The sequence below is a fragment of the Motacilla alba genome, chromosome Z (assembly GCF_015832195.1).
Source record: "Motacilla alba alba isolate MOTALB_02 chromosome Z, Motacilla_alba_V1.0_pri, whole genome shotgun sequence".
Lineage (NCBI taxonomy): Eukaryota > Metazoa > Chordata > Aves > Passeriformes > Motacillidae > Motacilla > Motacilla alba.
This window is the reverse complement of record NC_052046.1, coordinates 11,914,932-11,931,384: the sequence shown is the minus strand read 5'-3', so window position 1 is coordinate 11,931,384 and position 16,453 is coordinate 11,914,932. Positions and strand designations below refer to the sequence as shown.

At 34.6% G+C, this 16,453-nt stretch overlaps 1 protein-coding gene across 9 annotated transcripts in view; it reads right to left on the bottom strand.

Annotated features, from left to right (window-relative positions):
• The window catches only part of NIPBL (NIPBL cohesin loading factor), a 158,933-nt gene that overhangs the window by 15,994 nt on the left and 126,486 nt on the right, over positions 1–16,453 (bottom strand). For all 9 annotated transcript variants that reach the window (XM_038124293.1, XM_038124292.1, XM_038124294.1 and 6 more), the window contains 15 exons: positions 16,045–16,196; positions 15,245–15,325; positions 14,026–14,126; positions 12,853–12,991; positions 12,566–12,648; positions 11,382–11,514; positions 10,337–10,480; positions 6,736–6,825; positions 6,275–6,489; positions 6,071–6,173; positions 5,095–5,193; positions 4,857–5,003; positions 3,121–3,255; positions 1,708–1,806; positions 6–59 (listed from right to left, as the gene is read on the bottom strand). In XM_038124293.1, coding sequence (XP_037980221.1) covers positions 6–59; positions 1,708–1,806; positions 3,121–3,255; positions 4,857–5,003; positions 5,095–5,193; positions 6,071–6,173; positions 6,275–6,489; positions 6,736–6,825; positions 10,337–10,480; positions 11,382–11,514; positions 12,566–12,648; positions 12,853–12,991; positions 14,026–14,126; positions 15,245–15,325; positions 16,045–16,196 — 1,775 coding nt within the window. The remainder of the gene's footprint in view (positions 1–5; positions 60–1,707; positions 1,807–3,120; positions 3,256–4,856; positions 5,004–5,094; positions 5,194–6,070; positions 6,174–6,274; positions 6,490–6,735; positions 6,826–10,336; positions 10,481–11,381; positions 11,515–12,565; positions 12,649–12,852; positions 12,992–14,025; positions 14,127–15,244; positions 15,326–16,044; positions 16,197–16,453) is intronic.

The following is a 16,453-nucleotide window of genomic DNA, read 5'->3' as shown; positions in this document are numbered from 1 at the left end:
CTTACATTTTGAAGAAGCTGTTCAAACCAATCATACCCTGTATCTCTACAAGCTGCAACCTGTAAGTATTTTTGAGAATAAACTGGTTAATAAACAAGGCATCTGAGAAAAAATTATTTCAATATAGATATCATCTCAAAAGACCAGCAAACACGCATACGTTTCTATATGCATTAACAATGGAGACCAGAAACTGTCTTCTGTATTTGAAAAATAGCTCCCACCATTTTAGTGATTCTAGAATTTGTATTTCATACAACAAAAAGCCTGTGTGCTTTACTGGAAATTGCTGTCCCTAGTGCAAGATAAGCTCCCATTTTGTAGAAAATTCTGCACAAATTTATGTAAAAAATATAATTCTGACACTTTGAAAATGGACATGCATGTGTGTCATAGAACCACAAGATCTGTTCTGTTGGAAGGGATCCATAGGGTTCATCAAGTCCCACCCCAGGTCCTGCACAGGACATTCCAAGAGTCACAGAGCATTGTCCAAATCCTCTTAAACTCTGGCAGGCTTGGTGCTGTGACCATTTCCCTGGGGAGCCTCTTCCAGGGCCAACCACCCTCTGGGTGAAGAACCTTTTGCTTTTACCCAACCTAAACCTCCCCTGACACAACTTCAGGCCATTCCCTTGTGTCCTGTCACTGGGCACCAGAGAAAAGTACACGTGTGCGCAAACACACAGACACACACATTTATTTAGGTATACATACATACATACATACATACATACATATATATATATATATATATACACACACACACACACACACACATATATATATATATATATATATATATATATATACACACACACATATATATATATATATACACATATATACACATATATACACACACGTTTTTATATAAACAGAACAAGCCTTCACTGGCATCATATATCAGGAACAGCACAACAGCACACAGGTAGTTCAAATTAAAACTTGGAAGAGAACTCAGAATTAAACAGAAGTTAAATTGACTGACTTCTCAGATAGGAAAACTGCAAACTAGACTATAATTTTTAAAAAACCTGTAAAGTAAAATGAACTAAAACCCTATAACTTTAAGTAAATAAGTCAGTTTTTAAATTTGAAATTTAGTTATTTGAATAATTGATATTAAAACATCTTTTCAGCACAGTGGTTTTATACAATGTATTTTCACTACAAATTAGAACATTTTTATCTAAAATAGATTTTGTTATTTTGGAGATATGATATTTAATTTGCTGCTCCTAAATAGTAAGATACAATTATGCAGACACCAGTTTACTCTGAGTAAAAACACGACCCTGTATTTATTAAAACAGCTTATTAACTTTGCCAAATAAAGGTTATCAATTGTTTGAGGAAAATTTTATTTTAAGAGACAAATTCTTAGGTAGGCTTAACTATATGCTGCTAGCAATTCCTGTAGAATATTACATACAACAGAAATTGGTCCTGTTTTAACTGAACAAGTACTTAATGGAATCTGAATATAGTGTGGTTGCAGTTATTATTGACCGCAAATTAGTGAGCATTTAAGATTTCCTACAACTTGCTCAATCACATGAATATTTTTGGAGTGTATTTCATGCCAGGAAATATAAAAAGGGAAACTCTCTGACATATTATTTTGTTCAAAAAATACACATAATGTTTCTAAGATACTAAAATCAAAATTGAATTTTGCACATGACTCAAATTTGTTAAACATACCACATCAGTGATGTTTAGTATTTTCCTTGTCATTGCTTCTTTGTCATGGTGTGGAGTTGGAGTAAACCAGAGCTTCTGGAATGTCTCATTTACTAATTTCTGAAGGAAAATAAAATATTAGCAGAAATAAATAAATTTACATTAGTATTATTTCTAGAACATTCACACAACAGATGTGCTGATGATCTGTGCCTTTTCATAAGGAATTATGAAAATGAGACTGTAGTAGGAAATGTTATCTGAGACAGACCCAGATCTACTATTACAGGACTTACACTGATCTCATGCCAAACTTCAGCAAAATGAAACAATGTGAACTAATGCTACAGAAAATAAAGTTACTACCTTCCTGCATTAATTGGTATTCCTCAGAAAAACACAGCTGAGAAGCTGACAACTGAACAAACAATCCCTACAGCAGAACTGCAGCAACAGTGGTAAGTTCCTTTAGTTCACAAAACATCTGTGACAAGGTGGGAAAGAGAGAGAAGCCAAGTCTCTACACTCAAATATAGAAAGTATGTTACCTTCCAATGTTTTTGAATGGAGGACAATATAAAATAGAATGCAAGTGAATAAAAATTATTCCAAAATTACTTCTCTTTCATGGAACTGTTAAAAACACATTGAAGTTTATGCCTCCTTTTTTCTTACTGTTAAAAAGGTAAGAAGAAGGAGGGGAAAGAATATGGTCATCCTCCCTTTCCAACAGCACCTTGACTCTAGCTGTTCTGCTTGTTGATCAAGAGTCTTCTCAGAAAGCCACTTTACATTAACATACCTCAAGAGGTAAAAATATCTGCTGCCGCTTTAGAATTTTTAGATTTTACTGAATGTGTGATACAAAATTACAACAGCTGTGTCCTTAATTACTCAACAATTTTAAAATTATTTTGTCAAATTAAACAAATTTATCATTGTCAGCTTTATGATTTAACACATTATATTGGGTTTGTGCTCTTCTGCAAATACACACTGCACAAAGGGTAGAGTATGACCACATAAGCAACATTTCAGGGGGAATAATGCCTCACTGAACATTAGCACAGATTAATACTTTATAACTTTAATAATTACACATGGCATATATTAATGTCAAGTAGTTAATTTTTACTTAAAATTTATTGATTGGCAGAAATCAAAGTTTTATATGCCAATTTCACTTGTTAGAAAAGAGAAACACCAGAGAAAACACTTGCAAGAAGAAAAAAAATCTCTGGAAAAATATTTAAAATATTTTGATTGTCAGCAAGAAGCTACAGAAAACAGAGGATAGAAAAGAAAGAGAAGTAAGTCAGAGAGAATTACAGGAAGCTAAAATATCAGCTCTTAAAATACCTTTTTAATTTTGTCAAAATAGGGAAACACTAAAGCAACAGTAATTAAAATTCTGAAGGACATGTTTCATTCTACCTTAATGCCTTCTTCATCATTGACTCTCCGAATCATTTTCACACACATTTCTGTAATTTTGGGAAAGGTTGGTTGTTCAATGCAGATATCCCTAAGTATTTTAATGACTCTTTTTCTGACACTGATGCCAGTATCCTGTGAAGAGAATAGAATTACACTCTTGAAAAAAATCAGAAACATTAATTTATTTTCTATATGAATTAATATTTGAAGATAAACCAATTTGACTTGCAAAATTTATTTAGAAAAAGCAACTAAAATCTTCTGGAATGCATTTATACAAAAGCTCAGCATAACTTTTTCTAAAGGCACTAGCTGAGTTCCCAGAATGCTGAAACACTTTTTCCATCTATATCCTCCCATGCAGAAACTCATGATGTTGGAATCCACTTATTTACAAGCCAGATATGGTGATGCTATAGCTACTTTATTGGAACATACGAGATTCCCTACAGATTTGGATAGCAGTACTTTAAGCCTTTGGATAAAGCTTATGGATAAGATACATGCAGGCAGTCATTTCCATTTTACTAGGCTTCATCAAAGGAGATAGATGAGGAGATCACTTCATATCACCTTACTCAAAACCTGTTGAATCTGAAAGTCAGATTCAACTACTTTCTGTATTATTGTATGCATATGACCTACTTATCTCCAAAAGCCTTCACAAACTTGTTTTATCATGTAACTATAGCAAACGTGTAATGCTTGACTAAAATCCTGACATGGATACTATAAGCTAATGTTATCCGACAGTTAAATTAACATTGAACGCCTAGACAAAAAACTCACTGTTTTGTAAAAAAACTAATAAGCCTTTCAAAACACTAAACATAGCACAGAAAAGCTGCCCTCAATTATCCATATTTTAGACTTCAAATATGCAGCAAAATTCCTTATTTCACTTTGTCCAGGTTAAAGCTAAGGTAGAGTTAATTTCTTCTCAGTAGCTGTTACAGTGCAGTGTTTTGTATTCAGAATGAGAATGGTGCTGATAACACACTGATGTTTTGGTTTTGGCTAATTTGTGTTTATCCAAATCAAGGACTATTTTTTCCCTCCTTGTCTTATGTTCTGCTAACAAGGAGGTAGGCAAAAGAAACTGGGAGGGAGCATACCAGGACAGGTGACTTAACTGGCCAAAGGGATACTCCATACCACAGAACGTCATGCCTGGTATATAAACTAGGGGGAGTTATTAGAAAGTACAGCCAATCTAGGTTTGGGAATGGGGCTCTGGCCTGGGTCAGCAGATGGTGAGCAGCTACTTTGTGCATCAATTGTTTGATTTCTTTTTATTATCATTATTTATAATTTTTATTGTATTTTACTTTATTTTCAATTATTAAATAGTCTTATCTCAACATGTAAATTTTACTGCAAATTTTACTCCCCCCAGCTCATTCCACCAGGGTGGGGTAAGAGATGCGGGAGTTCAGTGAGGAGCTGCATGGTGTGTGCTAAACTTCTATTTGGGCTTAAGCCATGACACAGCTAATTTGAGCACTAATAACAAAAGAAATATAGCCCTGGTCCTGATGCTGTATGACTTTCTGTAGAAGTTCACCTTTCAGCGTAATAAAGCCTCCCTGGAAGCAAGGGGTGCATTTTACAAGGGTGTCCTTAAAAGCATGATGGCTCACCATTCAAACAATTCCAATTTATGAAATAGGCTCAGTTAAAAGCAAATTTTCCAATGCCACTTATTTTACCATAAATACCACAAGTCACCGTACCAATATTCTTTCAATCAGCATGTCATAATACTGCTCAGCAAGCTGAGGACGACAGAGCACAAATCGGCCAAGCAGCTCCACAGCCGCTTCTCGTACACTAGTGGAGTTATCCATTAGCCGCCCATGAACTCCTCGTTGCATATCCAGCTAAAAAGAACAGATGAAACAAAGATTCAGAATAAGAAATAAAAATTTATTTTAAGAGTGATATGTGCATGGTAGATATTTTCTTTTTTACCCTGGCTAGAATACTGGGGTCTACAGCAACAACCTCAGACAAGCACTTCATGGCTTTTGTTCGAACAGCAATTGCATTTTCACCAAGTACACGCAGAATCTAGAAGAGAACAAAAACAAAGATGCAATTGTTTTGGGAAGGTACCAAATAATAATTAAGACCAAAAATGCAGCACAATAACACAAAAATAATATTACTAAAATAATAATAATAACTAAAAGCTGAGTTTATCTTCTCAGAGAAAGAAAAAAGATGCACGTAAGTGATGTTTCATAGCACTGAAAACTGAACATGGATATTTTCCATTATTTGCTACCTTTCTAAAATTGGTTAAAAGGTTCTTAAATTTAAATTCTGCTTTTGTCATTCAGTTGTGGCTTTCACCATGGTTCTTTTAACAGCAGAGTTGGACAAGGGCACTCTAAGTATGGCTCTGTATGTGGATCAATTTAAGTAGTGCACCTAAACTAGTACTGAATTTCAAACATGTCACTAAGCCAGTGTTCGCACCCTTCTCCCAGAAAAAGCAAGAAACTACACTTGGTCAAACAGCAGCTTCCAAAGTGACAGCAACACGCACTGCAATCAACTGGCCAATCTGGCTTTTACTTTCAAATCAAATTAAGCTCAATTTCATGAGTTAATCTTACCAAAATAATAAGCATCTTACAAAAGCTGTGAAAATTATTTCAACACTTTGCAATGACCCTCTTACTGTGTGCATACAGTGATTTTGCCATAACTATACATGAATAAATAAAATAATGTATGCACATTATAACATACAAAACACATGCAAGAAAAAGAAGCCCAGTCACTTTTGCCACCAAAACAGAATATGAAAGCACATGGTATTATCATGGCCTGTAAAGACCTCTGCTCAACAATGGACAGATAATAACATGTGGCTGTGAAAGTGTTCGGAATCAGAATCCAACTGTGTCTCACTATACAAAGACTTCCAGTCACAGTTTACCTGTGTCAAATAAATATCGAAGCTCTGGGCAAACGGCCTCATAGAGGCCAAGTAGCGAACAATCAAACATGCATCTTCATAGTCCACAGTATCAGAATTCATCCTGAAATAAATTTCATGTGTTAATCAGGACATGTTCACAAAAAAATTATTTAAAATATCAAATGCATGGATAATAAAGAAGAAAGTGGTACTGAAACATACTTTAATGTGCTGAACTGGGATGGAGCAGTTTTAATGATGCTGCGAAGAAACTTTTTGCGACTTTCCGCTCTATGCATGATTTGTCCTGTGGTCTCAACATCTTTTGCATGATGAGTTCCCTCAGATGAATCCTCATCCTTCTGAGATTTAATTGCTTTTTCTGTCTCCATAGTTGTATCACGGAACCACTGAGCTACATAGAACTTCCGAGAAAACTGGAGAAATAGAGCGGGATTAACAGAAAACAAAACCAACAGATATAGAACAAGAAAGTTAACAGATTCATAATGAAATTTAGGGACTCTAATGCATCAACACTACTTTGAAAACACAATCAACAGTATATGTCAGGGTGACAATTTAACTGAAGCACTAATATATATAATCAAAAATAATTTTCTTCACTACATGTTACTGAAATTATTTATATACATTTCTGATGAAAGAAAGCTAAAATTTACCACTAATGATGCATCAATTTCTGTGTTCTCATCCAGATAATCTAGTAAAGCCTTTTGCAGCTGTTGAATTTCATCATCTCCTCCTGAAACCTGTTAGAAGTAGAAAGATAGTTACAAACAAGAATATTGCAGTCATAATTACCATCTGAAAATCTGCATGTACATACATACAATACATTGAAGTCACTTGTTTGCATAATTGTACAGCATTACTAATTTTTTAACCAATTAGTTACAAAGTAGAAAAACATTAAGAGCAGAACAAGACTGGTTTTAAAGCAAACTGATTGATTTGGTTTGTTTTCTTTCTGTGATCTTGCATGAGGACCCTCTGTCACAGAAAAATAAAAAAGAGTGAAACCCAGAAAACACCTTTATTTCAACAATATTATACTAAAATACCCAGATCCTTGCAGTTGTTGCTGTTACAAATTATTCTTTTACTCCAAAATTAATGAGTTTAAGAGTTGAAAGCATGCCTACAAGACATATAATACTGAATAGGTATATATACACACACAAAAACATATACATATATACATACATACATACATACATACATATATATATAAAAAACACTCTGATGTGAAAATTGTGAGTGAAATTCTGGCCTTTGACAAACCTGAACTTCTGTAGATAACTGGCTTAATGTAAGGAGTGTTTGATGTTTAACTGCTTTACTACTATCAAACAAATAAAAATCCCAGAACAAACAAAGAGAAACTGAATCCTTTAAAAAAATATTCAATAATCAAAATGAAAGTAGAAGAATAATTTTTGGCTTTAAATTCTCCAGCCAGAATTAAAGAAGTTTCTTTGTCAGCAATGAAACTTTAACAAAAAACCATCTTCAGTTCTGTACTAACAGCATTGACTGAGAATCCTGACACATATGCAGCACATAACATAGCTTGCAAACATCAGCAAGCAGAGAAAAGTAACATTAACAAGTCCAAAACATCTGTGTATCAAGAGATACACTAATGAAACTAAAGAAAAGCATGCACAAGTGTTCAAATAAACTGGACAATCTATTTCTAAAAAAAATATACTGTTTGAAAATGTCAAAAGAGAATAGATTTTTCTCTAAAACATATTCTATGAATCATGGGTCCAAACCACAGCAGGGAGCACTATATGCATTTATCAATCATTGACTAATATTGTGGTAATGATATCTGAATAGAAAATATCCAACAGAAGTATTCAATTTAGAAAGGAAGAAAAATCTGTAGAGTTGTGAGCTAATTTCTGAATAATTAGCTTATAATTTAAGTTTCTGATGACAACAGCAAATGCATTTTCTTATTTTCTTGCCATTTGACCAGGAAAGTGAAGGTCAGCTGTACTGCACACATTGTTCTTCTCTTACAAATTTATAAGTAACACAACAGTCTGCCCTGATTAATGGTACTGTATAGAACACACTTTCCACAATCATGGATGGTACTGTCTACCATTACTAATACTAAGTTTTCTAAGAAACTGAAAAAAAACAGTTTCAACATTTAATTTCCCACAGCAATTTTATTTTCTGCAGATGCCAATGCCTAGCAGCTTCCTGATCCTGTAAAAACATGAAACCAAACAGAAAAATTCAGGTCACTGCTCAGGTATATATCTTTCTAGAATATTTTTCAATACTACTACAACTTCTGAGGATAAGAAGAGAGAAAAGGATTCTTCTGAAATACTTTCTCACTAAGTATAATGTAGAATTGTCAGAGTCCCTGTCAACAGAGGAGAACTATAATCCCTTATCATACAGAAGTATAAATTATATTATGCCATAGACATAAAGATTTGACACTGTATGTTGTAGAATATTCTAACAGAAAGAAATTATTGGAAGAATCAGCCTCATAAAGGAGGAGATGACTCACTCTTTAACTGAATGCCTGAAAAGTATTGAAGTTTTTCTTTCAATATGAATTTAATGGTCATTGTAAAGTATGTGTACTAGATCTGTAGTCTTTTCAGGGAAGTGAAAGGGAGGGAAATCCTGAAAAAAGTAAGTGCAGAAAGAAATGTATAGTATCCATAAGAATAAGAAAAAAGCAAGTCCTTGTTTATAAAAGGGCACATGGGACATGAGATTCTCTCACATTATGTATTATATAGAGCCAAATGTATACCTTGCTTTAGCAGATGTTGCCACTCCTGCAGATTTTGAGCAACATTAGCAGAAATCCAAATACAAGCTCTTTAATGAAAGACTTTGCCTGGTTTGGTTTTGGTACTGGGGGGGGCTACAGGGGTGGCTTCTGTGAGAAGCTACCAGAAGCTTCTTCCATGTCCAGCAGAGCCAGTCCCTGGTGGCTCCAAAGATGGAGGTGCTGCTGGCCAAGGCTAGGCTAATTAGAGATGGTGGTAATGTCTCTGTGATAACATATTTTAGAAGAAAGAACAAAAAAGATATTGTTCAGATGTAATTGTGACCAAAGGACAGTGAGGTGAGAACATGTGAGTCCTGCAGACACAAGTGTCAGTGAAGGAGGAGGGGGAGGAAATGCTCCAGGCACTGGAACTGAGATTCCTCTGCAGCCCCTGGAGGAGCCCACACCAGAGCAGCTGGGTGCCTGAGAGGACCCTGTGGGAGACCTGTGGGAAAAGGGCCCTGCTCCCAGGCTGGAGCAGCCTGTCCCTGAAGGACTGCACCTCCCAGAAGAGTGACCCAGTGCTGCAGAGGCGTGCTGCTGCCCATGGGATGGACTCACCTTGGAGAAGTTCATGGAGAACTGTCTCCCACAGGAGGGACCCCACGGTGCAGCAGGGGAATGACTCCTCTCCCTCAGCAGTGAGAGAAGTCCTGGGTGATGAACAGACCACAACCCCCATTCCCTGTCTCCTTGCACTGCTGGGGAAGAAGGTAGACTGAAGGAGGGAATAGAGTGGGAAAGGTGTTTCTAAGGGTTTATTTAAGTTCTCATTATCCTGATCTGATTTTGTTAGTAATGAATTCACTTCATAGCTCTAAGAAGAGCCTATTTTGGCCCTGCTGGTATTTGGTGAGTGATCTGTCCTGGTTCTTATTTCAACCCATGGACCCTTCCTTACATTTTCTCTCTGTGCAGCTGCAGAGAGGAGTCACAGCAGCTTGGGTGAGGGCCTGGCATCTAGCCAGCATCAACCCACTACAGACATACATGCAAATTCAGGAAAAAACACCAAAACACTCCCAAAACCTCAAATTATACCACATAAAAACAAGCCCTGCAAGACTAATAGATTAACTCTCTAAAGTATGTATTTGAGTGCCAGAAGCTCAAGTCCCACTTTGCAATAGCAAATGCAGGTTCATATGTATTTTTAAGGCCTCTTAAGATAGAATCCAACTGTTACTCCATTATTTCCTCAATATTGTCACAAGAAAACTGACTAACCACTGTAATTAATTAATTTATAGGATCACTATAGAAATGGTGCAATGAAGACATGAGTTAAGAAATGTGACACTTATAAATTGTGTATATTTGATTCAGAAACATAAAGACTGAATTATGACTGATTCTCCATAATGTCAGTTTTTCAAGTATATTTAAAAATGTCAAGGATTTGAATGGATAGATCTCCATCTGGCTGCCATGGATGTCTCACACACCTGTTTGAGGATTCTGGCTAAAGATCCTTGATCCATTTTGCTAGTGACTGCATCTTTCCTCAGTCTTGCTGCTACAGTTCCAAGATAGTCAAGAGATGCAACCCTTAATGCCATTTCTGTGGATTTGTTACTGAACTGGTGAACCTAAGAAAAGCAGAACAGACATTTAAAAATAAATATTCATTTATGCCACAGAGATTCTTCTCACAAAAGATTGCTTTACCTTATTAAAATTTCCACTTAACTTCCATATTGCTTAAAATTATATAATTTACTATTATATTACACATACATTACTTACTTTATATTAATATATCTTTTTATTTGGCCTCTCTTGCTCCACAAGTATGTCTGTCAGAGTTTTTTTAAATACATATTTTCATTACACAAACTGGACAACTAGCACAGCAGATCACCAACAGCACAGATTATAAGCACTATAATGCTACCTCCTCATTATTCACACAAAGATAAAGCTACATTTTACCAAGAACAAGACAATACTTTTTCAAGAAGCAGCTCAAATTACTGTATTAATTACATTATAATACTGAAGAGCAACACTCAAAAACCACACTAACACAAGCATTCCCATTCTGTAAAATGTCATAAGCCTTTGCTGTACTTGTAAAAAACCAAACTACAGAGCTGTTTCCTGGTTCTGTGCTAAGGGAATAGTCCAGAGGAGACACTTAATAAGTATAAGTCAGCTGTTAGGCTGACTTTACTCCAAATAAATATATACACTTATAAGATGCTATGAAATGACACTTTTTAATGTTGAAAATGTAATCAAATAGTGAAACTGGACTTCCAAGAGAAACTGTATATACAATTTTTAACAAGCTCCATATGATTGATCCTCTAACCAAAATTCTATTATTTATGTGTTGCATAGTAGTGTTACATGCAAGGAAATCCTTACATGCTGCATGTGTGTCAACAATCAGAAAGCATTCTTACAGTAGTAGTGTTTAGCAGAAATAAACAAGTCTTCATTGTAACAAGAAATGAATTCATATAGTTATAAAAAAGAACCCCTTACCAACAGCCTTCCTAGTAAGCTAAGTAGCAACTCTGCAGCTGGCCATTCTGGTTTATTGACTGTTGAAAGAAGATCTTGAATAAAGTTCTCAAACAGTGGCCTGTAATCTTCCTCCCCTTGTTTACTGCCACACCTGTTAACAAGAAAATGCTTTTTGTAAGCGAATTTAACAGCCATATAAAGTTTTTTATCCTGATACAAACAGAAGTAATTCCATGTTTAATCAGAAATAAAGAGTTTTATGCAATTTCAAGAAAACAAATCTAAAATACTAGTGGAAAATTTGTTTTATTCGTTTGTAGAGAAATAGCTTAAACAGTTATCCCTCCAAGTTGCACTGGAAATAAAGCATCTAATCCTTGACAGAATTTTGTTGCTAAGATTTTTATTTTTAGCTTTATTTAGTCTGTATTAACTTGAATAGACAAAGTAGGTAGAATTATAAAAATGAAGCTAGAGTAGGATATTTAAGAGTTTGTATGTTTGTATTCTTTAAGCTTGGTTTTGTTTATCTGATAGTGATAGCACACCTCAGTATTATGTTTCACAAAGGTTACAATCAGAATGCTAAAAGAACAGCAGCCAAACAACTAACAAACCAAATCAACAACAAAAAGCCAGCAAAAGTTAACATACCTGATACTTTTTGACTTCTGTATATCATCCCTAAGTTTAAGATGTGAAGCATGTAATTGCTAGATGGCTTATTAAAAAGCTTTTCAGCTTTAAGTGAAAAAGTGTAATTAATACAATAGAAACCTAAAGACTTGTTCTTTGAAATCCTATAGTCAATTCAGGTACATTCCTTTTTGAGCTATTGACACTCTTAACTTTAGCTCAGTGAAAGTAAATTTTAGGCTTTTTATATCCGATGACTGAATCAGCATGATTTCGCCACTTAAACACTTGCTCAGCTTTCTCTTCCAGGTTTCAGGTAAGTTAGAGACCATAATAAAGGAATCCTATAGGAATTGTGAGACAGCCTCTTAAATGTGTGAAGAACACTGCAGAATTTCTCTTCTATAAACATTTTTGTCTAGGCAAGAAGCTCTCTTAGGTATTTATAAAGTATATTGTTATAAATAACTTTATGAATAGATATTTATCACTTTTCAGTGGTCAGGTTTCAAAGTATTCATTTGGAGCTGGGTTTACCAATACACTAAAAATGCAACAGTACTTACTTCTTAAGAAAAATGGAAAGGAAATTTTGTGCTGTCCTCATGGCTGTTTCATATGAATTAGTAATAAGCACATCTTGATCCACCTAAAAATAACAAGATACATTTGTCTATTATCTCAGCATAGATCTATGATTTCCAGATCAGCATTTCTTATGCATCAAAAAATTACAGCAATTAAAATTACAATGTTTAATTACTACAGCACTGTAGTAATGTAGTATACCTACAAACATACATAAGTAGTTTCTGCACACACACATAAAAAAAGGCCTTTAAAAATATCTTACTTTCTTGTTTGATTCCTCCTCTGAATTAGAATCCTTTTCTGCTGATGGTAAGTGTACCACACACTGAATAAGCTGCAGAACTAGTGCTGTTACCATCTGAATGTACATAGGCTCTCCATCAGTGTCACTGCTGTTTAACCTGTTAAAAACAAAAGACAGTTTTAACACTGAAAGTAAACAAAAAGGACAAAACACAAGAAAAAATTTTGCTCCTAAGTAGTATCTTTCAAAAATTATTTGAAAGACAGACATTTCACAGCTAGAAATCTACATTCTAGATATTCATTTATTAATTTGCTTCTTTTTATGCAGTGTAACATTTGACTTAACAAAACCAGTAAGTACTGTTCTTGCACAGAAGAGGTGAACTGAAACCACATAGTTCACTAGCTGAAACAGCTATAGGAATATTTAATAAAACAAACATCTACCTGCTAAAATACTTATTATTAAGCTTATTATGTATAATACCACGTTTGCTCCAACACAACACACCAAACCAAACTGTTACTGTAATAATTTTTCTGTAGTATTTAATGTATGTGAAATTTATAGGACTTTCAGAAAAGAGAAAATAATGACCATGACCTAGAGTGACTTCTACAAGGACTACACCTACAATAATCTGCAGTAGCATTGCATACTACAAACTTCAGCAGGTAACTGTCTTAAATTGGTAGAAGACTATGTTTCTCCCTGATGTAACCTCAGAAATAGTATGAGTTTACTGCCCATACACACACCAACACCACCTTATTGCCACACCATCAAAAGGTGGTAAACCCTGACGTATAAGACGATATGGATATGAAACTGATTCCCTTCCTGAAAAGAATGCTCTAAGTGTATCCTCAAAGCAATTCAGCCAAAATTTTCCCACAAAGATTTAGCAATGAAGAAATTATGTAACTTCATACAAACAGAATTAAAGAATTGACCCACAAAAAATAATCCTCAACACACACTAACATTACACCCATTCACATTCTTGATGAGAAAAATAATGTTTCAATTATTTTTGTAAGTAGGCACTAAAGTGATAGCATAAAACTGAGCAACTATTACAAGACATTTGTCGAACAATTTGCTTTGAAATCTCAACCTGCAAAAATCTTACATTTACAAAACTATAAATGCTATAGTCTGTAAGTTATTATTTACATCAGAAGTTACCTGAAGTTTCTCAAACTCCTCTTGCTAGTTGGTAGTCGTGCAAGGGAAGTGAAAATTTCTTCTAATATTAGCTGTCTGTGTTTTTCATACCGGGAGAACACCTATTTAATAGTTACAGGATTATTAGACAATGATTTATGGTTACATAAAATATAGCTTTTTAAATATATATATCGTAAATAATTATATGACAGCATACACTTCATATGACTTTTCAACAAATTACAATTCACCTTATTGTTAAAGAGTTGCTTTCTCAATGTAAGCATTTCTTTAAAAAATATATAAAAGCTTTTCCAAATAGAAATTTAAAAAAAAAATCTTTATATAAGATAAATGTGTAACAGGTCTTGAAAACACCTTCTATTTAAAATATTTTTGTCAATGGTATAACACACTACATAGGAAAGTCAAACAGTATAATACTAAATTTTTGGACTTAGTATTTATTTCTCTCAGTATCAAGGAAAACTCTGATGTAACACAATTTACATGAACACATGTAGGTTGCAGAGTACACTTGAGAAAACGATTTTACTTCATATGGTAGGCTTTAATGTTAATGCCTGACATGATATGTTCTTTTCTTTCAATTTACAGAATCAGAACTGTTGATTTTGCTTTCCCTTTTGTTTGGGCAGAATACTGAAGTATATAATTCTTACAATGATTAAAATCTCCCACTTGAACAATGACATTTGTGTTCTACTACATTTTTCCTGAAATAATATTTTACCTATCCTGTGATTTTTTTTCAGATAGCCACCTCTTCTGAGGAAAACAAATCGTTCTATTATACAGAAATACTGTACTAGTTCTATGACTTATTGCATAAGTTCAAATCTGAACATAGGAAATAATGAAAACCACAAAGCTAGGATTAAAGATTAAAAAAAATAAATTTCTTAAAAAGGGACAGGTAAGAGGAAGGAGTTTGTGTTTACTCTTTAACTGACAATCAAAAAATACACTTAAACTGACAATCAAATTACTTTTTGCTTGAAGTAAGCTATTTCTTTCTGTACAGTACTCTGCAAATAGAAGCAGCTCAAGTAGATACAACACTATTTCCATATTATCATATCAAACTGTGAAAACATGCAAGAAGCATTAATTCTACACTCCAATTCTCTACCAGAGAGAAAATACAGCCTAAGTAAATGCCCTAAGAAATCTCAGCAGGACAGGCACAAGAACCCACAAATTAGAAAGTACTTACTGCAGTCACTAATTTGATGGCACATAACTGTAGCTCACTGACATTTTCTACAAAGAAAGGTGTTATTCCCATCGATGACACCTATCAATGGACAGAAGTTATTTTAAGTATATAGGACTAACAAACCGGTACTTCAGCAGTTTCACAAGTTGGTTATTCATTCAGCAGATAAAGCATTCAACAATTACTTCATATATTTTGCGAATAAAGTTATTAAATTAAGGCACAGGTCTTATGAGGAGTGACTGAGGGGGTCTCAGGCTGTGTAGTGTGGAGAAGAGGAGGCTCCAAGGGAGGCCTTACACTCCTATACAACACCCTGAAAGGAATGTGTAGCCAGGAGTGTGTAGCCAGGCTGGTCTCTTCTCCCAGCTAACAAGTGACAAGACAAAGGAAATGGGTCATGAGTTGCACCAGGGATGGTTCTGATTGGATTTTAAGTGCCCATGGAAGCAGTTCAGCCAATGTCCCCATAGATATTTGAAAGACATGTAGACAGGATGTTTAAGGACATGGTTTTAGTGGTGCACTTGGCAGTTTAGACTTGTTGCTCTTAAGGATCTTTCCCAGTGTAAATGATTCTGCTACTCTATACCTCAATACAAGAAGGTTAAACTTTTCTTAAATGCAGAAGAGAAGATGCAAATGACATACTACACAACAAACTAGTCACTCCGATGTTAAGAATTCAAAAGCTTGTACTGATTTCAAACTTCATGTTGCTGAGACAGTTATACTTCACATTTACTATAGGAAAAGCAAAGCTAACATTTTTGGACAGGAATTCTGAAAAAACCTACCTGAAGAATAGTTGTATCAGTGAGAAGCTGTATCTCCAGCAACTCTGACAAGCTGCTGACAATGTCACAAACTTTGTTATACAACATCACTATAACTCTTTGCTTGTGGGTGGAACACTTGGCACGTTTTGCTTTTGAACTTAAAACACCACCTAGAAAATAAAATACATATTCATTAATAATTTCAGTGTTTCAAATACTAGAAAGGTGATCTTCCTCACAAAGTGCCCCCAAAACAACTGCATGACTACACTTTGCAAAAGCAATTTAGAAAAACTACTCAGTAGCATCAGGAATTTCACACAATAAATATTACGGATAATTGCTCTAAATGCTGGACCTGAGATTTTTAAATGGATCTTGAAATCAAAGCCATGCATCTGTAGGTATGTACATGAAAGCAAAAGGC